Here is a 27,639-nt window from a genome sequence, read left to right on the forward strand (position 1 = left end):
CGTACTTTTACAAGGCAAAAAGCAACTTTTCTAGGCATTGTTGACATGGTGCCTTCGCACTTTTGAGCATGTTTTGAGACGCTTTGTATGTTTGAAGGTGCAAAATTAACAATAAGGTGCCCGCTTTTACCGCCGCGTTCAGCAACTCATATCATCACGACATTTGTAAACAAACCGTGCTCGAGTTTGATTGACAGATGACGTCAGACGCAAACTAGTCTTTTTATCTTTGTCTTCCATAATAGCAGCTATTGAAATTGCGAGGTTTTGCCAGAGCAGTGACGAATTAGCGACGAAGATTATCGCGCTCATTACAATAAAAACTATAAATTAACATACAAACTTTAAAACTTGCTGCTTGGGCGTTACAGTTTGCAGTCATAGTTATATTCTGTCTTAGGTGCGCTGATGACAAGGCCTAGATCTGCTGCTGCAGTTGTAGTCATAGTAAGCTGCGACTGGGCCCGGGCTGTGGAAGATTCCAACGGGCAATATCATCAGCAAAATCCAGGTCATTCAGCATCCAAGCAGAATACCTGCTTGACCGACGTGCGTAGGTAACAATTCCAGCGCCAATTCCAGAAGTTGATTTCTTCAGAAGGTAATCTACCAGGATAATGAACAGGAATGGTCCTAACACATCACCCTGAAACACCCCAGGTGTTACTTGGAAAGGCTCTGAAATACTTCCATAATAACGGCACTATTGGAGTTCTTGTAAAGCACCTGGATGGCATTTACTTTGGTATTCCATAATGCCGCAGCACTGAAAACATGACGGACCTGTCATGATGATGGAGTCGAAGGCTTTTTTGAAGTCCACAAAAGTGACTGTCTGGTCAAGGGAAGTTGGTAATCCTTGAAGCCTTCCATGATCCTCCTCAAAATGTGACCCACTAAGAGCCCTGTGGGAGGGTAAAATGGGGGGGGGGGGAATTATTTGGCGAACCAAAGGGGGGGAGGGGAGGGGCAAGCACTTTTTGGCAAACCAGCCGGGGGCAAGCGATTTTGGCACACATTCATCGGGCGCCTTTTAAATAAAACGCTCTAAAAAGGCTTAGGAAAACAGTACGGAAACGCTTAAATATGCAAATACAACAATTTGGCATGCGCAATGGGGGGGGCAAAGAATTTTTGGCGGGCCGAGAGGGGGGGGGGCAAGCAATATTTGCCAGGCCGAGAGGGGGGGGCAGGCAATTTTGGCAGGCCGAGAGGGGGGGCAAGCGATTTCTGGCGAGCCGTTTGAAATTTTACCCCCGGGTGGAGCTCATAATTATTGCACAGCCCCTAAATAGAGTATAAATTATACTACGTGTTTATATTGCTTCAACAGTATATACACTGTTAAAACGTGTATTAAAAGATACCTATTAAGATAGTGGTTAAAAAACTCCCGTTGATTAGGCTAAATATTAAATAGATAAACGTACATTATACGGTTAACTCCTTTATTTGGGTATATTAACTAATGTAAAATTTGCTTGTTGTCTTCCGCTGAACATATTGTGTATTCGTTCACCTCAAATTGTATGAAACTGAAAATTTTCGCGCACTGAGCGTCCAGATATGCCGGTAAAATTGAACCAAAATAATGCACGTATTTTTCTTTGCCGCCAGCACCCCTGACAAAAAGTCCAGTATGTCACTAGTAGGGGAGCGTATGTTTTATGGCATCAAATTACAATACATTGCGTTATCTATTAGATAAAGACGAAATGCAAAGAATAATAAATTTGTACACGGGGGCTCACGTTTAACACACTAGGTTTTGCATGTGACCTTTGGAATTATTATTACACAGTCTTGAGCCTTACAAATCAGAACAGTTGTTGTAACTGTTACTAAGTCGCGCTTCTGTCGTGTGGTAAAATAATTGAAATATTAACTGAATAATTTAATTGCATGCTGTGCCTTTATACTTAGCAAATTAAATATGAGGAACATTGTGTCCACTCCACATTTACCGATATATCATACCACTGTGGGGATAACTCTGGGTGTGTTAGTAATTCTAACTGTTAGTGTGAGTGTGACGGGACAGAAGCTGGTCGATGCACTACCATGTGACAGGTAAAGTATTCATAAGCTCTTTATTAGCTACAGGTTCCCTTAAGGTTTCGGCCATAACAATCTCTTATTGGCAGCTTTTATAGTAATTTTTGCCCCTGTCCTTAAAGACAAGTTAACCTATTTCGCATTACCCATAAGGCCCCGGTGCTTAATCTCGCCGATTACCTCTGCGTCGTCTCGCAGCATTTCGATGGCTCTCCTGCGGCTTGCAGTTTCAAGCCGCAGCACGCCGATGAATTAATATAGTGGCCATATCCCTGGTTGCAAATTCGCGAGCAATTATGGGCATCGAGTTCGCGACATCTTGCCATCTTCTTGCTCTGCGGTTTGCCATTCATTGCTTAAAACCTTTATATTAATGTTTATTGTAGTACTTACTTGAGTTTACTCACCGTGAGTATTTGCGGATCAGTCGATATAATCCGGCAAAGAATCAACGCACTCAAGGACACTAATTTGTAAGGGTATTGTTGTCAAGTGTTATAAACCGGTTGCGAGAAATGTAAGAGTTGGTCCGATCAAGCCGATGAACGGGTGACTGAACATGGCTTTTCATCGGGCAGACACACATTTTGTTAGTGCATATCGCAACAGTATTTTATTTCTCAGCATAGGCGCATCGGCGTGGGTCTGCGGATTGGGTTCCGGGCACGCCGCAGAGTTAATCGGCGAGATTAAGCACCCAGGCCTAAGGCAATATATACGACCTAAATCACTGCTAGATGGAGATTCAGCAGTCCAGCTTTCCAGAAAGTGACCTTTGCTGACATACCTGAGGGAGCTGGTAATCACATGTTGAATGTTGGTAACAGGTGTCATTCTGGAAACATATATTGGCCATGTGGTTAAACGAGCCACTACCTCCTTACGTTTCAGCTATAAAGACGTCGGGGTAATATAATTTCGCTCTGAAATAGTCTGAAGCGTAAATGATTTGAATTATACCAAAAGAGGGCGCTATCAAGGTTAAATGTTAAAATAGGATTGTCCGATAATCCTACTTTTTCTTTGATTTGTTTGAATTTTGCGAGATAAAGTAAAAGTTTTTACATTGGTTAACTCCTTACTCTTACCACACATCTATTTGACCCCGCAAGAAAACCCTCTTACCACACATCTATTTGATCCCGCAAGAAAACCTCATTTGAACCATCAGCTCAGTTAGTGTTGCCGATACCTTACAAGCAGTGAAAGAAGCATAAAGGCGTGGCAAATCAACAATTGAGCCAAATGTCCTACGTCAACTACGTTTATCCAAACGGAGAGACACTTCATTGATAACCCATCCAATACTTATTGATGTATGTTGCTCCGTCAACTCGTAAAGAAAATATACTTTCAAACAATATCCAAAACCGGGGTCTATAGTTAAATATTCATATGAAGAGTCTATGAAGCCGTGGCAAACGATCTTATATTATGCACTGAACTGCCACGAGTTGGTGCTTTAGCCGCAGTGTTGGTAACACTGTGCTATAATTGCCAATGATTTCTATACTTTTTGTTCTGGATAGATGAAGATACAAGTTGTGCATATAACTAACACTCTATGCTCTTGCAAGCCTTTAGATACATAAGAACCACAACCATCCTACATCATAGAATAACCATCACAGCTCCTTCGAATTTCATACGGGTAGACCGGGAAATTTAGCAGTTAAGCTATAGGTTTTAACAATAGAAGACATTACTTATGATACTGCTGGGCGTGAAGTGATGCCTCTTACTTTATATAAATAAATATATTTATAGACTCAAATCGGGTGTGCGTCCACAGTTAAATTACTGATACATTTTGCAAATCATTTTAAAAATATTACCAGAATATCTAACTCTAATTTTCAGTGAAATCTTTTGTGATGGACCCCTGCTGGAAGCGGCGCAGAATGCATACATATACAATGATTCTAAGACGTTTGTTGATTTGCACCTCAAGTACCCACCAGGTAAGATGCCACAACACCAATATAATTATTATCAAACTTAACACAAATGTGTTTAAAGTTCATACGTGATACTGTATTGATATACTGTTAACTAAACATCTATCAAAATTGAAAACTGATATAGCCAAAGGAAACCCAGTTTTGTTTTGCAAATTTTGATGCCTCATTTGTCTTATTTGCTCAAAATTTGTTGCCATCACGGTGGCCCATTGAATGAAAAGTTCACCTAAACCCATTAAAAATGTTGCCGAGTGCCTGGTCGTCACTGGTCACCGTGGGTCATACCGGTGACATCCCGTTATCTCTAAGGACCGCTATCTCTAAGGTTCGCTATCTCTAAGGTTCGCTATCACTAACGTGTAAAGATTATGGAGATCAGAATCCCGCTATATCTAATAGAGAAAAGGGTTCGCTATACCTAAAAAAAGGTCCGCTACTTCTAAGGTTCGATATCACTAATTTAGAATAAGGTTCGCTAGTTCTAAGGTTCGATATCACTAATTGAAAATAAGGTTCGCTATCACTAATTTAAAATAAGGTTCGCTATCACTAATTTTGAATAAGGTCCGCTATCACTAATTTATTGAAGGTTCGCTATCTCTAAGGTTCGTTATCACTAATTGCAATACAGGTCCGCTATACCTAAGGTTCGCTATCACTAATTTTGTTTAGGGTTCGCTATCCCTAATTAATTAAGGTTCGCTATCATTAAGGTTCGCTATCTCTAAGGTTCGCTATCACTAATTTCGATTGGGGTTCGCTATACCTAAGGTTCGTTATCACTAATCTTAAATAAGGTCCACTATCTCTAATTTTAAATAAGGTCCGCTATCTCTAATTTAAAAAAAGGTCCGCTATCTCTAATTTTAGAAAAGGTCCGCTATCTCTAATTTTAAGTAAGGTCCGGTATCTCTAATTTCAAATAAGGTCCGCTATCTATACCTTATTTAAAATTAGAGATAGCGAACCTTATTTAAAATTAGAGATAGCGAACCTTACTTAAAATTAGTGATATCGAACCTTAGGAATACCGAACCTTTTCAAAATTAGTGATAACGAACCTTAGGTATAGTGGACCTTTTTAATAATTAGTGATAACGAACCTTAGGGATAGCGAACCTTAGAGATAGCGGTCCTTAGAGATAACGAACCGTAACCCCTTGACCAGTCATGTCATGATGTATAAAATGTAAATGACTTCAGTAGCTTTTTAGTGCAACTTTAGAAAATGCATCTTGTTTATTCAAGGAGTCACCATGGCTACACACTTTTTTAGGCTATCTAGACAAACGAGGTGTCAAAATTTGCAGAAGTTTGATTTTGATATTTCAGTTTTTAAATTTGATGCATAGATGTTTTAGTTATATATCGTAAAAAGGGGGTTATTACTTTTTGATAGGCGGTTATATACATAACATATACCGCGCAAAGTCTCTAAGGACAATGAAGCCATTAAACACAAACCCCAATTCAAATGTCGAGCTTGTATATCGGTGTATACTAGTATTATGATGACGATTTTATACAAATAATTAAATATATTTTAATCACATTCTTCAGATGAAATTCTAGCTGCTTTTGATGATTTAGATGATCCCACTGATCCAGAACTAATGCGGATGTTTGTTGAGACATATTTTGATGGTCCAAATCTGGAATTCACGGAATGGATCCCTACAGATTGGGAAGAAGAGTAAGTGTAGTTAAAATGTGCGTTTCGTTTGCTTATTTGTTTTCCTTCAATTGTTACAGCGTAATTCTTCAATCGAGCAAGCGAGATAATGCGAACATGTTATTACTCTCCCTCGATGCCAATAAGATACTGATGCTCACCACAACATTCTAGAAGTGTATATCGACTATCTATGGATAAGCTTCAAAGGAAGGAATATCCCAAATATTCCCGTGGACTATTCCATTTTTGCCAGTATTGGCAAAAAGGGTAAATTATTGTACATGGGCTGACTCTAGTTGAGATATAAACCCCTATGGAAGTGTGAATTTCATAAGGGGTTACCTGAATGGGTCACTCCGATAGTGGATATGTGTAGTGGGACTATAGCGACTATAGTCGGACTAGTAACGCGTGTCGGACTAGCGGCGTTTCGGAGTGAGCGGTGCACCCTTTTGAATCCTATCAACATGGAACTTTTATTGATTCTGCTTGAAAGGTACAGGTCAGCATATTATGTTCACATTACATATTCACATTGATTATACATATAATATATGAGTGAATGTTCTTAGTCATCCAGCAGTTGTAAGTGGAGTTTTTGAACTAAATCTGATACAGGAACTTACTTTTTGCAACTGCAATATACACTTGATCAGACAACTGACCAGTAAATCGAATTCTATCATCTTTATCGCCAGCCCAGCTTTTCTTAACAAAATAGATGATGCATCATTACGTGATTGGGCAGATGAATTGCATGCGTTATGGAAGGAACTAGGAAAAAAGGTATTAACCCTAACCGCTTAGGGGCTTTTTGGTGACGGAAGGGAAAGAAGGAAAGAATAAAGAGAGAAAAGAAGGAAAGAAGTTGTTTGCTCTGGGTGGGATTCGAACCCGAGACCCCTCGCATGCCAAGCACTCGGTCGGCGACACTTGGCCACGGGTCTTGGGTTTCGCTGGCCAGCGAAACCGTGCCTATATATCACTTAGGGCGATTGCGTCATCACACCACGTGGGATGCATGCACGAACAGCGCATATATGGCCAGCGAAACCGTGCCTATATATCACTTAGGGCGATTGTGTCATCACACCACGTGGGATGCATGCACGAACAGCGCATATATCAAGTAGTATTTTGTAGTATTCAGGAGCGTTAGGGTTAACAGGGCCGTTCAGTGGGCCCGCTCGTGGGTTACAATCTGGGTGGTGGTAAAATTATGCGATGAAAAGTATAAAAAAAAGAAGAAAGAAATTGAAAGAAAAAGCAAAAAAAGAAATGTTGTAATAATTCGTAATGTACGTCTTCTTGTAGGCTACTATTATTGTGCCCCAATTTAACAATAAAATATTTTTTCACCGGCTTTGAGCGCAGTTTTCCACCACGGTTAAAGATCACACCCTTTCTTGTTGTTCTTTTATAACCTTATCAATATCAGGTCAATAGTGACGTATTAGACAATCAAGATCGATACACACTTATCTACGTGGAGCAACCCTTTGTCGTTCCTGGGGGACGATTTCGAGAATTATACTACTGGTGAGAATAATTTTAAGAATTTTTAATTTTGTCTTCTTTTATTTTCATTTCCAATAAAGTTCCTTTCTTCCTTTCTCTGTTGTGCGTACATTATACAATGCTTTTACTCGAATTCTCGATTATACTTTGTATCGAGCACACGAATATTTGTTTTTGTACGTTTTAATCGTTTGTGACTTGTGCTTTATATTATTTAGGTGGGGTTGAGTTGATGGGGGTAGGGTTGTGCGCAGACATGTAGGGGTGGGGTGTTTTTAAGTGGGGGTGTTGTTTTTGTTGGCCTGTGTACTAAAGTGTGCGGTTGGTTGGTTGGTTGTTCGAGTTGAGTGATGTCTACTCTAAGCTTTTTAGTTTACATTAATTTTGGTTGTCAAGTCAGGCTTGTTTTTATAAAACTTTCAAAACCCAAACCCAAGCCTTAGACAGTATACTTCGACTATATTTATAAAATACGTTTTTATAAATACGCACGTGACCCATGGGCACGACATACTAAGACCAGCACGTGTGACCAAATCATCATGCATTGACCACTATACTGCAGATACGGGTAGGACCTCTGTAGATAAATATCATCAAATATCAGTGAATAGCAAAATTATTACACATGGGGGAATTCCGAATTTCGAAAGTATTCCAACATTTTGAAAGTATTTTACGACGGGAAAAATATTCAACGACGGAAACGTTAACAACACAATCACAAAGTTGAACAAAATAGACAATGTTGCTGCACAGTAGCCTCATGGTGCTATGCCTTTGCATTCAAATGTATATGAAGACCATCGGCTATGTAGAAGGTCACTTCGAGACTTACTGTTTACAAGCTGTTATGGCAGCGCGGAGGTGATCACGTGCGTATTTATAAAAACGTATTTATAAATATAGTCGAAGCATACTGTTGGAGAAACGAATAGCTCAAACTCTTGTCTTAGCAGGCAATAAGTAGAGACACGCTCCTTAAATTGTTGTTTGCCTCTGCAGCTGACATGGTATTATTTTTCATGAAGTGTAAATGCATAAGATAAGAAGTATTTTTAAGGACTAAAAATACAATAAAAGTACTATTGCTATGTGTTGCATTGAATTACATATTTGATTTTAATTATCTTATTTGGTAGGGATTCATATTGGGTGATTAAAGGCCTACTAATATCAAGTATGACTGAGACAGTGAAGGGAATGCTATTAAACTTTGCAGACTTGGTCGACAAGTAAGTCTATCTTCTATCATCATTTATCGGTTTCTTGATTATTTTAATAATAAGCCTATAAACATTTTTCATATCAATATATGAGCTATTCCAGTTGAAATCAACATACACATCTTGTGAAAGACATGACATTAAACTTCCACACAGAGAGTATGAATTTCAAATGGTCCCTGAAAACGTTTGGGTTAAAATATAAAAGTTGACATTTTTGGTACAAAAATTTTCAATAAGCACTTGAAAAGGGGCGGGATTGTTTGGTGAAAGTAAAACCAAAGAAAACAGTGTTCAGTGGGTGAGAGCGAGTAGAAAATGGGGATCAATTTTTAGGGGATGAGAGGGCCTTGTACCCTCCCCGTTTATTCCTATTCGTATACTCAAACATTGTGTGCACTTTTCCAGACTAGGGTTTGTACCAAATGCTAACCGAATATACCAAGCAAACCGAAGCCAACCTCCATTTTTCATACCATCCGTGTACGAATACTATAAAACAACCGGTGACTTTGACTTCGTAAAGTCTCTTCTACCAACTCTGGAAAATGAGTATTCGTTTTGGATGTCAAACAGATCGGTACATGTACAGAAGCCGGGGAGCGACGAGACTCATCTGCTGAATCGTTATGATGTGTTTATGGGGAAACCAAGGTAAAAGTCGTTTTTCACTTTAACTCTTCGATCCAACATATCTTTCCCAATCCAAACTATCCATTTGATGCAAATGTAATATCAAACTTGCTAAATGTCACGAAAAAGTAGATACCAGTACTCTGTGTGCCAAATGTGTATTTTGTGTATTGGTTTATTAGGTACTCTTCAAAATGAACCAAGAAACATGAAATCAAATCATTTAATATCACCATGAAAATCACCAATAAGCAATGTACTCTAATTTTGTCCTCGATTTTGCATGAAAAAGGGATACATTTGATGGCAAATCATGACGTCAAAATAACTTATAAGAGCAAGTTTTACAATTTCTGAGATATCTCTAATATTAATTTGTATTTACTCTTTTCGTATTTACAATATTCTTATTTTAAATAGACCCGAATCATACCGAGAAGACATTGTTACTTGCGCCAGCAGTGACAAAGGTAAGGGGATAGCTTAAGAGACCTGGTGTTACCTTTAACAATTTTACCTGGGAACCCCCCCCCTTGCCCAGTACAATAAAGTAGCTCCTTTGTAATGTTTATTTCGCTAGAATTAATCGGGAAATTAATGTTTAGTTTTCCATCATAAGTGTGCAACTTTTGCGGACAAGTGAGGGAAGTTGAACCAAGGTATATTATGTTACATTATGTCGTTAGCATCAATAGCTTAATATACGGAGGTCCGGGGTTCAGTTCCTGGTCCAGGGAGGTTATTTCTAGGCCATCTCGAGGGAAAAATTAGTTAAAGCTGATAACATAACATGTTTATATCAGATTTCATGAATTGAGTTATTTATTTCAGTTGGGGTTATTTCCAAGCACTCACAGGAAATACATGATATTTATCTATTTATATCTTCCACACAGGGAGGGTAAATTTCAAAAGGAGTCACCCATTCAGGTAACCTTGAAATTCACACTCCCTGTGTGAAAGATTAAGGGTGGTCTTAACCCTGAAATTATGGAAATTTTTGGGTCTGGAAACTGCTAAATCGTTTGGTCTAAAGTGGCTTATATGAAAATATACGTATTTAGAATGGCAAAGACTTGATGAATTTCTAATAAAGAGCTTTGGGTTTAGGACTCGCTAAATATTTTAGGCGGCGAGGTAGGTACCAGGATAAATCACACGGCTTGGTTCACTCGTCTCGGCTAGTCCCTCAGATTGGTAGTTCTGTTCATCGGGTGTTTATCGTAGATTTGGCATTGTATGAGCGCTAATAAAAAGCTCTCCATAGAACTAGAGGTTCGACCAGGGTCTTATTTAGGCTTTCAGACTCAGCCAAGCACGAATATTATCACACCAACAACAAGACAATATAAACCATTATTATGTTCTCAGAATCTTCCTTCCTATACTTTGTACAGAGTTGAAGAGTCCAATATAATCAACACTTGGACTCAAAACATGGACTCTGTTGGATAGGCTCACTTTTCCCCAAAAAATTGGTTTCTACAATTTTTTGACCAAAACTCATTTTTGACTAACTCATTTTTGACCAAAAATCACATTTTTGATCAAAAATCACATTTTTGACAAAAAAATCACATTTTTGACCAAAAGTCATGTTTTTTACCAAAAGTCATGTTTTTGACCAAATAAAGATTCTGAAAAAATAATAATGATAAAATTGGATGTTTTTTTTCACCCAATACAAAATTTATTGGGCTCGCTTTGAGTTTAAAAATATTGGACTCGATTTCGTCTCGTCCAACAGTTAAAAACTCAAAGCTCGACCAATAAATTTATGCATTGGGTTCAAACCATCCAATTTTATATCATAATTTACTGATATTTAAGTTATTTATTACCTTACTACATCTTCTTCATTCCGCATGAAACTTTATATTAAAACTAACAAGTGAACTGGGAGTAGAACAAACTCCATTATCAAAGTAATAATTAGCGAGAATTGTTCTCGCTCTAAACTAAGAAGTTGCGTCCAAGTCTTGACGCACACGGATATTTTATAGAGAGTTGTTATCTCTCTGAGTGACTGCTACAAGCTACAACTCATTCTCAGTTTGCGTCGTCCACAAGACCTCCGTTTACAAAAGACCATTGTGACGTTTTACGATAGTCTAATCGAAATGATACGAGAGAGAGATTTCTCACTCGGGGTGAATGACACCATAATTTTGATTAAATAAATAAATGAAAATAGAAGGGCACGGGATAATAAAATAATATGTCGCCACAACAAATTCATCAATGAGATCAAATCTGGGCAAAGATGCTCATTTTTGGCCCATTTTTTTCGGACTACGTCTTGAGTATTTATTTATATCATTATTAGTAATAGTAATTTTTACAAACTAGATATAAACCTACTACTAGATAACATATTGGAATTTTGAATTTTGACCAACTTTGAGAGATTTGCACAAAAATGGTTGAAAAATGCTCAATTAAAGTAAAATATTCACAAAAAACAAAACAGAAAAAACCCCGATGTCTTCCATAGGGGTGTATGGTTTTCATCTTGAATACCCATATGTTAAACTAATCTGAAACTTTGTTTTCTATAGAGGAGTCGGCTAGGATTTGTTCTGATTTAGCATCCGGCGTGGAGACTGGTTGGGGTTATGGTAGTAGATGGTTTGATGAAGATAAACCAACCGATCTGAAATCAATCCGCACAAAACAAATAGTTCCTGTAGAACTCAACAGTATACTTTGCATGAATGAAAAAATATTAGCCGATATGTTTGCAATAGATGGTAAGTAAATTTGTTACAGGTCATAATCTGACTTATTCCAAGTGTTAAACTTTGTGAACACGTTGCTACACTATAAATTCGTAGCCTCACAGCTCACTTCATCATATTTATGGAAATCTGCCCTGAAGATATCTTGCTTTGGTCATATATACAAAACTTGTCAATCTGGAAAATCCTAGCTTTTAAAACGCCTTCTGTCACAGTCACCTTAATATAGCAACAGGGATTTTCCATACGCGATGCAATATAAAGAACATTCTGAAAGGAAAATCAGGGGATTCCCCAAGATGTATTATATCAGGCAAAAATATGCGGATATTAAACACAATGATATAAACTATCCGTTTGCATTCCTCTAACCAGGTCAGCAGGCTAAAGCTGACGAGTACACACAAGCTCATATTAGGCGTCGCCAAGCAATTCAAGAAGTACTCTGGGCCGAAGATACGGGGGCTTGGTTGGATTATGATTTGGAATTGGCTCGGAATCGAAACGAATTTTATCCGTCTAATGTCATGCCTTTATGGGCTAATTGCTATGCAGAAGGAGACGGTGATAGACAGATTGAAGAAAAGGTGTTAAATTATATGAAGGTATATAATTTTCTTTACTTTCTAAACTTACGGCGATGAAGATTAATATCGATGTCATTCGTACATATTCTGTACACTTCTATGGTTGTTGTAAAAAATGCTACCCAGTTTTAACTATCCCAAGAACGCAATTATCGTGTATTCGAAGATATTTCCCTCCGTGCACCGCCATGTAGACGCACACGAGCAAGTATCACCATCGAGGAATAACAGCATGAATGTGACTTGCAAAATGTTGCATGAGATCAACTTTTGATTAAATTTTGAGTCAATATAAATAACAGCGAAATACTCGTACTATGACTTCAACTTGGCTTTTACATTTTCCTGTACATGTTAAAGTAAAAGTATGCTGAGAGTATAAATAAAACCTTCATATATTTTGTTTTAGGATTTGGGTGTTCTGGACTATCCAGGAGGTATCCCTTCTTCCTTAATTAACACTGGCCAACAGTGGGACTACCCCAATGCCTGGCCACCAATTCAAGAAATGGTCATACAAGCTCTGGAGTCCAGCAGTGTGGAAGAAGCGCGGGAATATGCCTTTAAACTGGCACAGAATTGGACAACTACGAATTGGAGGGGATATCTAGAAAAAAATGTTATGTATGAAAAGGTAAGCGAAATGTGCAATGTAGATTGACGGGTTCAGATCCAAAAAAAAAAGCGTTATATCCATTTTTTTCGATTCGAGATGCATGCCTAGGCAAATAACTCGTCACAAATAACAAACTGTTATCATAATTTCAATATACATTGGATCTTTCTTTAATAGAGTGTTATCATTCAAAGCTTGCACAATAGGGCAAATGTTGGTAGTCTAAGGAATAATGTAATTAATTGATTATTTAATATGTGACCCATCACATCCAAACAGACCACTTCGCGGCTAGCTTCATTGGTAGATAACAATGAAAGAAGATGGCAAAATATAAAGAAAATATAAAGAATTCTGAGCTTGTTTTGCCATATAAAACATTTTTACTGTGTCTGATTTCAACAAGTAAGGTGTCATTTTTAAGCTAAAAAGCAGCAGTTTATCCAAGTCTTTAAATCTCCATTTTCATTTCTGCCCCGAGGTTGTCTGTTTCGATGTGATGGGTCACATATTCCTCCCAAATAACCCATGAAATAAAATAATGTGCTCCAAGATTAAGCTATTGTGGATCTCTGCTCTTCAAACACACAAGCACTCACCATAATATTATTAATTACTATATTAATTACTTATTAAGTTTATATTTATATTAATATTTCAATTTTTATTAATATTTCTTTTGCTTCTTCTTTTATTCATATTTCCAAGTATAATGTCGAGAAACAGGGTGTTCCAGGTCACGGCGGAGAAGCTGAAGTTCAGGTAGGCCTATGTGAAAATGTATTCATAATCATATCGTTTAAATATAGGTTGTAATTCCTAAACTCCGTGCCCGTACGCCCGTCTAACGAAAATCATACTCCTTTGACGGAGCGAGTAGTTCGGTACAGGATATTGAAGGAAGGTCAATATTATATTAATAAAATGATCTATTTGTTTGTAGGAAATTATTATAATATTAAAAGCAACAGCGAGTTGTGAAATTTTGACTTCGTGCATAGGCGCAATTCATACGCGCGCATCTTGTCTGTTAAAATGGGTGTGAGATCGGCCGTATAAAAAGAGATTGCAACTTGCATCTTTGACTGAACTTCCGTGTAACGCACTGTAGGCGTTGAAATTGGCAGTTTTGTACGAGCTGCGTCACGCGGTTAATGCACCGTGACTAATGCTCCCCGCGAAAAACAAAGGATGGCGGCGAAGTGTATCGATAACAAATTCCGAGCCTAAGCTACGACGATATCAAACCATGTTACTAAAACTAAAACTAAAACCAGAAACTTGAAAACACCCATTGTTATCTGTCATCTAAGACTTGTATGAACAGACAAAAAGGAAATATGAAATACTAGAGACGCCACGTGAACAGCGACAGTGTTGCAGCGTGTGGCACACTGGTTAAGGTCTTTGCCATTGGTGTGAAAGATCTCGGGTTTCAATCTCCGCAGGACCAAACATTAAAAAATAAAGAAATACAATTCGCTCTCCCCGTAGCTCATGTAGAAAAGGCGGGGCATATGAGCTATGATAAACGACCTCGTTGCAGTCGGTTCCAATTAGGACAATAAGCCCGATTGTTTGCTACATTTGCCTGTCCTGATGCCCCGACCAACTTCTTCAGGTAACTTGTGCGTTTGTGCCTGGACGAAGGAATTTCAGCTGTTAATGCCTATGAGCGCACCAAATAATAACACCAATTGAAGGACTTGAAAATGATTGTCCATGGACAATGCCCGGGCACAATGTCATATGTGAAAATCAAATGCGAGTGTCAGTGTCAGTGTGAGTAATAGAAGACACACAGAAAAAAATGACTGTCGTTTTGTGATAGGACGATGATTTTTGTTTTATTTATATTTTCCTAGCCGATTACATCCAGAATTGTCTCAAAATTGATGCTAGCATTTTACAGACCTCAACATAATGATTTAAATATGTATTGAAAAAAAAAACAAAGGCAACACGTTTCTTTTTTGGTCTTCTTTTTAGGCTGGATTCGGCTGGACCAATGGAGTTATGTTAACTCTTCTTGAGAAATATGGCGACAGATTAACGTCGGCTGCTAACAGGGTCCGATTCTTTGATGCAAAGACATTAATGATTTATCTGCTTATTCTGTACGGAATTTTATGGTAAACTGGTTTTATGTCGGGGGGGGGCACCGACCATGATTGAAAGGGGGGGGAACCGGTCTGATTGGATTCACAAGCCGTTTTTCGGCAATTTTTCTATGGTGGTTTCTCAATTTTCACATCGATTCACATGTGTACCCAACCCCCAGCCCATATGACGCTACGCCACTGATTCCCAAGGAAGAATACGTATGAATACATGAAATCAAATCAGGCTAGTCCTCTTATAGACGAATCCAACGAGCCAAGTGATGGTCAACATTTAGGCGGCCATTACTGGGTCCTGTCTGCACAAAACTGGTGTTGTTACTGCCCAATTAAAAATTGATGTTGAATTGTATTGTGTTGTAAACTTTCATCATTCGTTTGTCTAAGTGTAACACGGGTGATGGAATGCAGTTTAATATCCCCGCCAAGGCCACATCATTTCACATTTTAGGTGGAATAGACCTAAGGGGAGACCCAGTTATGGCTGCCATCACATATATTGAGGTGTAGGAATGCGTGAAATTGGATTCGTCTATAATGACTGATTCGTCCGTATTCCATAGTGGCGTATAGTGGGGCGCCGCGAATAAACAACTTTTCGAGAAAATCGGGTTTGAAGAAATGCCAATTTAAAATCGAGTTGTGTAAATGAGACATTCATTATATTTTGTAAATGATGTGAAATTTCTGTAGTAAACTAAATAGATTTTATTGTTATATATTTTTCAAAAGAAATAAATACATACTATTGCTGGCAAACTGACAATAAAACTATACGTCACTATGGAAAACGAACAAAACGCAATACCCTAACCTTACGTTAACCGTACGCCACCTCGGTCGCCGTGTAATCCCTATGGCGTTACTTTTCGTCGTTCGTATTCCATAGTGGCGTATAGGTCCGATACGCGTACGCCACTATGACATACGATGTTTTTCATTTTTGCCGATATTTCATAATTATAAAATGTGTATAAAAAGTGGCGTATGGTCGATACGCCACTATGGAATACGAAAATGTCACTTTGTAACTATACGCCACATTTAATTAATTAATTACTAATTAATTAGCTAATTATGACTGATGAGACTTAGAAAAATGAAAGAGAACATCATTAAAAACATATGTGCCAATTTTCAAAAAATGACCAAATATCACTATACGCCACTATGGAATACAGCCGACGATTTGTCCTCATGATGGGTTAAGTAAACATGTGATGGAAGTATAAGAGTTTGAAGGAGCAATCCGAGCAATGTAGAGATGGTTGAACCCCGGACCTCCCATTGCAGTTGGACGTGTTTATATTGTTCTTCTATTCAACGGGGTTGGAGAATGGTTAGCTTATTTAATTAAATGGCACGAACTATGATATCTCTACTTTAATAAGCATTGCGTAACAATGCATCTTTTAACTCTCTTTGTTTTAATAATATGGTTATATCTAATCTTTCAGTTTCTCTGAACTGGTGGAAGTATTATTATTATTATTATAATCTGACGTGGACTGACCAGGTACTTAATTTAGAACCTGGGTGTAAGGTGATGTAAATGTAATATTAACAATGTCTCTAATAATGGATATTCGGATTAAATAATGTATCACTATCAGAAAAACAGAGGTGCCAACGAGGCTTTCCTTCGACTTTCTTACTGTCTGTCCCAGAATGTTTTCTTTATTATTTACTTTTCCAACTTCATTATTGTCTTTCATTCCGTCCTGTCATTGTATGTTGCACTAACAATATGTGACCGTTCACCACAAACCAGCCGTAAAGTCGGCAAATTGTATTCTGCAGTTAGTGTAAATTGTGCATAAAGGTCGTATTCATAGGTACCTCAAGTTGGTGCTACGTGTATTTCATTTTGCTAGCGCCAGTCAAACACCTTTTAAAACAATCAATAGTTCTATTGTTGAAGAGGATAATGAGCTTCTACTTATGTCTATGGAATTCTTAAATAGCTCTATTCGTGCAATTTGTTAACGCACAGACACGCTACGCATACGCAACGCTTATCTGCATGCACGGCGCATCTCATGGAAGCACCACGGAAGCACTAATTTCACAAAAACCTAGCGGTCAAATGGCTCCGTTTTAGCTGATAAGATGTGCATTTTTTCAAGTTCTTTCCCCCGATTTAAACATCAAGATATGAATAGATTGCTCCCAAACTTCTCAAGGTGCTGTGTATTTACCCGATGTTCACGTAATGTAAGGTAGAAAAACGAGAACTGCCGCAGTCTCCTGTGAGCTTCGATCAAAGTTCAAAATGTGACCACTTTAAACTTCAACCGCTATAATTTCAATGTTCATTTTCTCGGTAAAATGACGATAAGGTAAGCAATTATGCTCATCATAAAAAGCATGATCGATTCATTTTCCGATTTTAGGCATCATATTGTGCAAATAGGCATTTGTAAATTTTAAAAAGTTAATTTCGATGCCTTATATGGTCAATATCTCAACAAAAAAAGGCCAATATCAAACCACTAAAAAAAACCCGGTTTTTGGAATGGTACTTCAAGATTAAGAAAAAATATAACAACAATTTTTGGAAAGAGTGTTTTTTTTTGTTATGATGTACCAAAACAAAATTGCCAAAAATTCACTTTTTGTAATTTTCTTCATAATTGTTTTTACACCAAATCTGTATTTATATTAAGATTCATTGATGTCTTGCCTTTATAAAAATGTATACTTTTATTTGTCTTGCGTGAATAATTACAAAGTTATGACACTTTTACTACATGCGTGTCTGAGAGTATACAGCCACCTTAAACAATTTGAATACCTGGGTTCAATGATAGAACAAAGGTGATAGCACATCTGAGATCAAAAGAAAATTAGCTATGACATCGTGGAAGGGAACGTCCATCAAAATCTTCATGTGAAGAATGTTTCATCACAATGAATGTATGGTGCAACACGTTTGGCTTCTGATAAAAGTAGATGGCGAATCATAGCGTGCTCTTGTGATGACCACAGCAGTGCAATCCTGCGCGGATGTTTTAATAACCAGATATACACATCAATGAAGATTACAATCTTCTTACTTTGAATAACGTCTCTGTGATAAAGCGCACAGGCTCTTTCAAAAATATTGGGACATGTCCCAGCTAAAATGCGATACGTTACGGGCAAAAGAGCTCGTAGCATTTTATGCAGGATTTTATGAAGGTTTCTATTTTGGGTGTGTTCTGATGTAGGCTTTGAGATCACTTTTTACAAATTGCTTTAACATACAAAAATTGCAACACTTATTCAAATTGAGGGTTTATTGTATTTATTTTCTCACTGTAGATTTATCTTACACTGCTTCATAAATTTAATAGTTAACGTGATCATATATCGCTACTACTACCATTCAATTAATGACGATATTAACAGCATATTATGAGACCCACTGAAACATGCCGACACAAAACCTGGAAAATGACGCTACATTTATTTATTTATTTATTTGGAAAACGCTTTTATAACAGCGGCACCCACCGTCTTGGCGGTGCATCCATATAAACAAAAGTTAACAAGAATTAAAAGATGATACTGAAAGTATTTACAAAAGTTAACAATACAAACAGAAATACTAAAAAGAATACTTAAAATACTAAAGTAAAAATACAAAAAAGAATACTAAGTTGGCTTGCATTCATCGTCCGATAAGGACAAGCCCCATAATTATCGAAATTGTCCAACTTTGTCCTGGTTTTGGGAGGTCTCATACATTACAGTACTTTGCACCACAGGAGAATGCGTACTAGTTGGAAATGCTTTTCAATGGAACATGAATTGTGCCGCCTAATGCTGCTACTTAATGTACGTTATATTCCGTATTGATAAACGTTTCTAAACGGTTACGCACTCCATGATTTCTTACCATCATGTAGAGGAGTTGTTTACTTTGAATACAAGTTTTGAATGCATCACTAACTTTCATAGACTGTACGTGTTTATGTCACAAATAGCACTGTTGACATAGCAGAAAGCCGAATCTTGGCCGAGTTACACAATACTACGATAGAATTGCTTTATTCCGTGTGGTAGTAACTGGATAATTAATATTTATCTTTTTATTCAATTTAATTAAAAAGTACTCTGCGTAAAATATCTCTCATATAGGTTTTTCTTTGGTGTGCGTTCTGACGTGGGTCTTGAGATCTCCAGTTTGTCCGAAGCTTTTCTGACAATACTCGCATTGAAATCATTTGTTTTTGGTGTGAGTTTTGATGTGCTTTCTAAGAGTCCACGAGTGTGAGAAGCATTTCTTACAATTATCACACTGATAAGGTTTCTCTTTGGTGTGAGTACTAATGTGGTGTTTGAGATTAGAAGAATCCCTGAAGGTTTTTTGACAATACTCACATTGAAAGGGTTTTTCTTGAGTGTGACATCTGATATGATATCTAAGTTTACTTCCTTCTTTGAAGCCTTTCTGACAATATTCACACTTATAGGGTTTCTCGCCTGTGTGTGTTCTGATGTGGATTTTAAGTTTCCCACGAAGTGCGAACCGTTTGTGACAATACTCACATTTATAGGGTTTTCTTTGGTATGAGTTCTGCCGTGGTTTTTGAGGCCATCTGAACTGGCGAAGCATTTGCCACAATATTCACACTGAAAGGGTTTTTCCTTTGTGTGAGTTCTGATATGCCGTTGGAAATGTGGATTTCGCGAAAAACATTTCTGACAGTACTCACAATGATAAGGTTTTTCTTTGGTGTGGATTCTGATGTGCAGTTTGAGACGACCAGAAGTTGCGAAGCATTGACCACAATACTCGCACTGATAGGGTTTCTCTTTAGTGTGTGATCTTATGTGGTATCTAAGAGTACCAGAATCCGCAAAGCATTTGTAGCAGAAGTTACATTGATAAGGTTTTTCTCCGGTGTGCGTTCTGATGTGACGCTTAAGAGCACTAGAATCTCCAAAACATCTCTGACAGTATTTACACTGATATGGTTTATATCCAGTGTGTGTTCTTAAATGTCTTTTGAAATCCCAATTGCTACAGAAGTATTTCCCACAATAATGGCACCGATTGATATGAGTTTCGATACTTGCGTTCAGATCACCAAAGTGTGCCGTGCTTTTCCAACTAAGGTCACACGGATCTGGTGTCTCTTCGTTGTAAGTTCTCACATCGTGATTTTTAAGTTTTGCATTTTGTGGGCGGTATACAGTACATTGTGCATCCAGATAAGCTTTGCCTCCAATAGTTTTGCTTCTATGGGTCCGTGCATATTTCCTCTTGTGTCCTTCAACATGAGTTTTGAATCTGTTCATAGAGTCTAGGTTCATTCTACAAAATATGCAAGTAAACGGTTTCAAAAGTTTTACTTCCATTTATCTTAATTTCGGGTCGAGTCTAAGTAGTGAACTACAAAAACACTATAATGTGCACCTCAAATCCTGGCTCCGTTGAATTGGCTGGCTAAGCTGTCCTTTGGTGAAGTAGCATTCGAGATTAGATCTTCAAATGGGCCTCTGTTTAATGTTAATACATATCCTGGCCGGTTATCCTGGTGGTGCTTTTAGACTGCGACTGTTGGTCATTAGATGATCCAATAAGATAACCTGAAATGAAAAATGTTTATAATATTGGGCATTATACTATCAAACAATACAATGCTCGCTATCACCTTTATCTTTTTAACTGATCAAGGGTTTGATAGAATTTGCCCGGGGTACTCAAGTTTGGTTTTGGTAGGGGTGTGCCGCTGAGCTTTTGAAAGAGCATCCATCAATATAACTATTTTTTAAATGAAATTTGGACCCATCGATATACCAAAAGTCAAAAATTTCCGCAGAATTGAACCCAAATTGTCGTATTTTTTTCCAACCCCCCCCCTCTCAAATTGAGAAAACTTTAAAAAGGGACCCGTCATATACCAAAATTGGCTTAGAAAAAGGAGTCATTGATATACCAAAATGACAAAAATGCTACCCATGTTTGCGGCACATCCCCGTATGGACATTTATACTGAGTCCCCCCGGATTATTTGGGTCGTTGGCCTTGTTCACATCTTTAATTTTATTTCATTTAAATGCTGTCGAATCTAACAAGAAAAATCACTGCATCCCACATGATGCCATGGCACAATCATCGTATTCATACATATGCACAGATACCCCCGTGGCCACCGGTTTTTGATCCTGTGGTTGGTATGCGCAGGGTCCAAGGTTCAAATCCCGGGGTACCAAGAAAATATGACCTTTTTTAGGCCACGTAAACTAAAAACATAAATTGTCTGCACTTTCTCAACATTTGGTGACGGAGGCCCTTATTAAAATTAACCAATTTGTTACAAATTTACTATCCGTTTCTGTGTAAAATTGCAATTGCAAAGGCTTTGTCAACACTAATCATAAAAACGGGGAGGCCCCTAATATTCTTGTTCCCCAAAGCCCTACCCCTAGCTTGAATAAAGTGTTTGCAATGTGTTTATAAATGATACCATCGTGACCAAGGATTTCTGTACATTTTTTTTGTTTCACAACCATTTCAGAATCAAAGTAAGGGAGCAAATATCAAAAATATTTGAAACTCCCAAAATCGGTGAGGATGGGGACGATTTACATGTTATTTTATAATTTTTGCCTTACTATTATCATTGTTATTATTTAATACATTGTTGTACATTTTTCCCGGGACATTTTTATGGTATTATTCTACAGTGGTTGAATTAATAGTACTGGGTTATACAACCATGATGCTTCAGATTCCTTAGGGCTCAGGCTTATTTGATGCAGGATGATCTTCTGAACATTTTGACACAGGCGGACAGGCAGTGCCGGCCAAAAAACTTATTCGGACAGTGGGTGGGGGGGGTCTGAAAATTGTCATTTTGCATCAAAAACAAAATTCAATGCCTTACTCTATTGATATTGGTGTTGTTTTATATGTTATTGTTGCCAAAAAAAAATGGTGACATAAATGGCCGTTTTCAAGAATATGGATGCTCTAAAGCTTAATGCAACTTAAGGGGTACTACACCCCTGCCCAATTTTGTGCCTATTTTTGCATTTTTCCCAACAATTATAATTGTTATAATTGTTATAATAATAGAGCATAGGTGACAAATAAGATATGTATATGGGGCTAGGGTTGTAAAATTCCCGGGAATTTTCAGAGTGGAAAATTCCCACCGGCAATTTTGGAAATTAACGGGAATTTTCGGGAATATTGGGAATTTTCGGGAATTTTCATTCAAATCTAAAAATCAAAGTTTAAACAGGGGAATCACTGTGTAGATTAGGGTATTGGAGTAATTTATAAGAGCATACAATCATAATAAAGAACTTCAAGAATGATCAATAACCATTTTATCAAAGAAAACAACAAGCATGACCAGATCTTACTGCGTTATGTTTTTGTTCTGTAAAACATCTTACACTAGCTAGTACAATGAGTTTTTGAACAATAAACACAAACTCTGAAGGGATAATCATTATCTTAAATCTTATTACATGTACATAAAGACTTGAACTATTATTTAAGTAATAGAATACTTTAGCACAATCAACATTTTTGTTACCAGCTACCAGCTAATTGATCTTGAATATTAAATTTAAACTCTCATTCAGTGCGTAGCTCATAAGATGTGAACTACAAAGATCTTGTATGAGATAATGCACAGGAGTTAACATCGTCTGTTCAGTACCAAAATACACATGTTCCATGACAAAGGCCTACATACGCATTTTTTTGCGTTTGGTTGGACTTTTGAAAATTAAAATACAAATAATCACCAATTATTTTTCATAATCACCAATTATGTTTCGATCCCAAAACACAAATTTTACAGCATTCATATTCAACAGGGTTGGTGCGATTTAAATCAAATGATTTTTTTTTAATCACCAATTTAAATCAAGTACAATGTATTTCATATTTTACCATTTTTGATGTAAGTTAATTTCTTTCTTAAAGGTCCACAATCGTTGGCCTGGTCAACTGGTAGGTGACCTTGTCCTTGTACATGTAGATCACACTCCTGTATACTTGTATACTTGTCTGGACTAAGGTGGTGTCTGGACTGACATGCCCTGGGCCACATAACTCAATTATGTAGTTCATTTTTCCAGATGTGGTGGTGGACCTTTAAATTGACTGTTTTACTCCATTCCTAATGCTTCTTCAACTATTGGATGTAATTAGATACCTCTATGATGTCAGCTCTATTGCTACAAATTCATCATCTTCAAGGTGCAGAATTCAACAGGTTTATTCCCATGATTTTACCAAATTTTGTCTTTGAAATTTTCATACGGTATCATGTTAAAACATGTTTTGATTTTTTGTAAATACCTGATAGGATTGTACATGTCTATCATTCCACTGAACTCTTTTGGCTTTATCATTGGGTATAGCAGTTCTTGAAATTAAAAAAGATTAAAAAAATCGATATAAACAAAAAATCTGATTTAAATCAAATAAATCGGGTTTTTTTATGTTAAAAAAAAATATTAAAAAATCTCCAACCCTGATGATTCAAGAAGTGTAGTATCACTTGTGCTGTTAAAATATTTAACAAATGATTTCTGAAAATGAGAAGAATATTGTCCATTTTCATAGCAATTTAAAGTTCGATTGAGGAAGTCAATTATATGACATGGCAAGTTACATCGTCAATCAAAATGACTACCATATCCTAAAGGCAAAATAAAGAGGAATGTTTGTCTCAGTGACTCAAAGCTATTGAAAAATCCCAACTGCGTATATATTTGGTTTAAAAGAAATAGCAATTGGCTATTATAATGGTAATTGGGAATTCCCAAAATATGCAACATTTAAGGATGAAAATATGCAAGATGCTGGACTTAGAAAATCCCACGTGAAAAAATCTTTGTAATTTTTTTAATACTGAAAATCTATGGTAAAAGAACATATAAACAATGGCTATTCTTCATTGGTAGCACTTATCTGATTGTAAACATCATATACAATGTTGTGAAAAGATTAAATTTGCTTTCAATTTGCTTTCTGAATGATTAGATATTAAAATTTTAATGTATTTATACAATTAAAAACATAATAAAAGCCAATAATTGAAAATTCCCAAAATTCCCAATATTCCCGGGCCCTTCAAAATTCCCGGAAACTTTCCGGGAAACTTTCCAAAATTCCCGGAAACTTTCCACCCCTTTACAACCCTATATGGGGCAATGACTACAACTACTGCACTGGAAATTCTATTTCAGCACAGACAACAGTTGTGGAGTTACAGTCAAAAATGAGGGAAAACCAATATTTGATTAATAAATCAATAACTACTTGCCTTGAGTTGCTGAATTTTCAGTGCAGTAGTTGTAGTCCTTGCCCTTATAATATACATATCTTACTTGTCACCTCACATCCATATTTGGATGTAAAACAGCCATTTTAAGAAAACGACAACTCCAATTTTTATGCAACTTTCATAAATGGAATTCTAGACATCAATTACATACAAATCAGCACCAACTTTAACAGAATTAGGCATATAATAATGATTATTGTTGAAAATATTGATTTTCAGACCCCCTGCAGACCCCTGTCCAAATACTTGTTTTGGCGGCACCCGGGGGCACTCAAATTTTATTTTTGTAGGGTGTGCCACCGCCAGTTTCGTACTTGAGGTCTAAGGAACTGATCGGCCGGCCAAAAAGGGGGGTCTAGGGAACTGCCTCAGCCAGTCAAAAAGGGGTCTAGGGAACTGATCGACCAGTCAAAAAGAGGGGTCTTGGGAACTGATCATCCGCCAATCGGGAATTTATCAATTTTGCCACAGCCGAAAGAATCCGTGTAAAAGCTATGCATCAAATTTAATCACGATTTTGGGAGACTATTTTAATCCAAGCATGGAAGTACTCTCTGGATCAAGATCATTTACATGAATATAGGCTAAGGAGAATTTATGAATTATGAGAATATCAACCCCATATCAACCTTCATTGGGGGCCTACACTGGGGTTGAATGACCAGACAGACCACAATTTAAAGTAAACCCCAAAATAATGGTTTTTCTTCTCAATCAATTATCTGCCGTAAAGAAAAACATTTTAAGCCTACCCATTACATGTGTGCTGAACTGGCTGAAGTAGGCCTATGCAGAATTCGTCAGTCTCTCCACAAGATTTGTAGACCTCTCTTCACTATTTATACAGTTCCTGGCCCAAGAAAATATACATATTTGAGGTATAGCCATAACATTTTCCCCTAATTTTATTCCTAGTGGTGTTCTCATTTCAAATCACGGTTGTTTGATGTATATAGAATTGGCTTCATTATTAACTAAATGCAAACTATAGATGGCGCTATTTATCCTAAATCATATTTCTTTATTTGCAAGGGGCAGGTGATTAATATTGCCATTAAAACAGCTGGAATAGGTGAAACAAGCAACAAGGAAATTTTATAAACACATTTTAGCAAGCAATAAAAGGAGTTGTTTGTATTAAAAGCTTAAAAGAGTAATTTCCAGTAACTAAACAGCTCCACCAATTTTGTCATTAATAGATACATTTTATATCCGAAAAAGCTATAAAATGCTACAAAAGTGAATAATTTTGTAAAAGAGGGAAAATTAAAGTTGAGAATGACTCAAAAGCATCTGTATACAATTAGCATGATATCACATTTAGCTGTTCAGGCCTAAAATTTGGTTGTACATGATGTTTTGTTTGAAAAACTAATAAATGATCCCATCAAACAACCGTGAAATGGTCATGGTCGTCAGCCAAAAAGTCACCACTGAGCTGGTCGGACGATCCACCCTTGCATTAATTAGTGTTGCCAAATATGGAGCCCAATATCCCGCCCAAAGAACTATTTTCTGTGGGTTTCAATGGAAGAAATTGACTAAAAAACACCTTTTGAAGTTTTGGGCTTGCATAAGTCATGGAAGTAGCACAGGAAACATGCCGATCCAAGCTAGTCATCAGAGCGACCTGATGAATTATGGTAGTCTGAGGAACGGATAGATAACTTGCCGGGCAACAGAGCGGTGATCCATTAATTTTGGGGGTCTAAGGAATTCGGCGGTGCTGAAAAAGGGGTCGTCACCGCGGCACATACCCGTATAGCCTGGACATGTGAGTGCCCTCCCCGGGGCCGGCACCAACTCATTTTTTGGCCGATTGGGATGAAAATGATGTCAAAATGCTCAGGAGATCATGTACTGCATCAAATAAGCCTGTTCCCTAAGAAATATGAAGCATCACCCTTTTTAAAAGGCTGTTTAACCTACCCCTACTCAAATTTTTGAGACAATAATTAACTTGAGGAAGAAGTTTGTATTCATATTCCAGACATTGTGCCCTGCATGGCAACTGTGTACATGTGCCAAAAAAGGTACGTGACATGTGAACAAATACTTGCACCTTCTAACTTAGTTTAGTATCACAAGCTATCGGTTGTTCATACTAAAGTTAAAATTTTCGAACAACTTGAACTGGAAAGCCGCCCTGTACAAACCAATTCCAGTAAGGATTTCACGAGGGTGTCCCCTTTGATAGATGTGGGAATTGGGTAAGTGCAAAAATAGATGGAACAGCCCGACCGAGACTGGTGAGAGAATTACTCCATACGTACGCATTGCTGTATAAGTAATGATATTATATACTGTAGGTATCCTAGGTGAATTCAAATTTGCCATCAAATTGCATCGTTTTATATAAGCCCTTGAGTAAACTAAGCCAAAACTGAAAACCTTTTTTTCATAGCACTTTCCGTAGCAAAGTTACATCTTGTCAAAGATTGACTTTCATCAAAAAGATTCAGCTAGCAAAATTCCCCAAAACGGCATTTCAGGGGTGTTTCTAGATCTTAGTCTCATGGCAATGGCAGCTTTTTTTAATGGAACTGCTATCACAATCCCTCTAAAATTCCATGTGCGACTTGATTATCACCATAAAAAATCATATATTTGGGTCAAGTGAAGTATAGAAAACATATTTATGTAGGTTTCCTTCACCCACCTATTCTCGACAACTCTTCCACTTTCTATGTAAATATGCATTGTGTTGGGGCCCCGGTCTCGGCGAATTCGCTGACTAGTAAATGTGTTAACTAAGGTTTGCCTAGGTTACCTATATACTGTACATGCATGCATGCATGTTACCATGTTAGACCTGCCTGCATGTCTTCGGTCCTATCCTTCAACATACTGACATTTACTGGCCCGTTCGGTATCCGATAATGTCATAATGTTAAATAAAGATACCGAGTTACAGTTACTGGAACTAGTTACCATGTATGATGATAAAGCTTACCGTACAACAATGCGTACGGTACATCATCATGATCATAGTATTACATTGTGTCTGATTGTTGTAACAGTCATTACTACACAGGGTTTGTACATTTGTATGAACACTCACCTGACGAATATGAGAATCACCGGCATGAGCCGCACCATGATATTATTTAGATTTCTTGACAAGAATTATGTGAATAAAGGACGGCATTTATTTTCCAAAAATATTTCAATATCGATTTATTTATTTCTTAAAGGCAGCTCGTCTGAC

At 37.3% G+C, this 27,639-nt stretch overlaps 2 protein-coding genes and 1 long non-coding RNA gene across 3 annotated transcripts in view; 1 reads left to right on the forward strand and 2 right to left on the reverse strand.

Moving 5' to 3' along the window:
- Nucleotides 1-27,639, reverse strand: part of LOC140170072 (uncharacterized) — a 176,439-nt gene that overhangs the window by 35,169 nt on the left and 113,631 nt on the right. The gene's annotated exons all lie outside the window — the stretch shown is intronic.
- Nucleotides 1,934-15,145, forward strand: LOC140170484 (trehalase-like). Its single transcript, XM_072193844.1, has 13 exons — nt 1,934-2,070; nt 3,916-4,016; nt 5,577-5,709; nt 6,390-6,477; nt 7,130-7,230; nt 8,352-8,444; nt 8,844-9,089; nt 9,489-9,538; nt 11,627-11,818; nt 12,182-12,411; nt 12,803-13,027; nt 13,718-13,771; nt 14,999-15,145. The coding sequence occupies exons 1-13, from the start codon at nt 1,934-1,936 to the stop codon at nt 15,143-15,145; spliced, it is 1,797 nt and encodes a 598-aa protein (XP_072049945.1).
- Nucleotides 18,451-27,617, reverse strand: LOC140169015 (uncharacterized). The gene is made up of 2 exons (XM_072192305.1): nt 27,493-27,617; nt 18,451-20,706 (listed from the first exon to the last, which is right to left on the reverse strand). The coding sequence occupies exon 2, from the start codon at nt 20,473-20,475 to the stop codon at nt 19,216-19,218; it is 1,260 nt and encodes a 419-aa protein (XP_072048406.1). The 5' UTR covers nt 20,476-20,706; nt 27,493-27,617; the 3' UTR covers nt 18,451-19,215.

This window comes from Amphiura filiformis, chromosome 14 (genome assembly GCF_039555335.1).
Source record: "Amphiura filiformis chromosome 14, Afil_fr2py, whole genome shotgun sequence".
In the NCBI taxonomy this organism is placed as follows: domain Eukaryota; kingdom Metazoa; phylum Echinodermata; class Ophiuroidea; order Amphilepidida; family Amphiuridae; genus Amphiura; species Amphiura filiformis.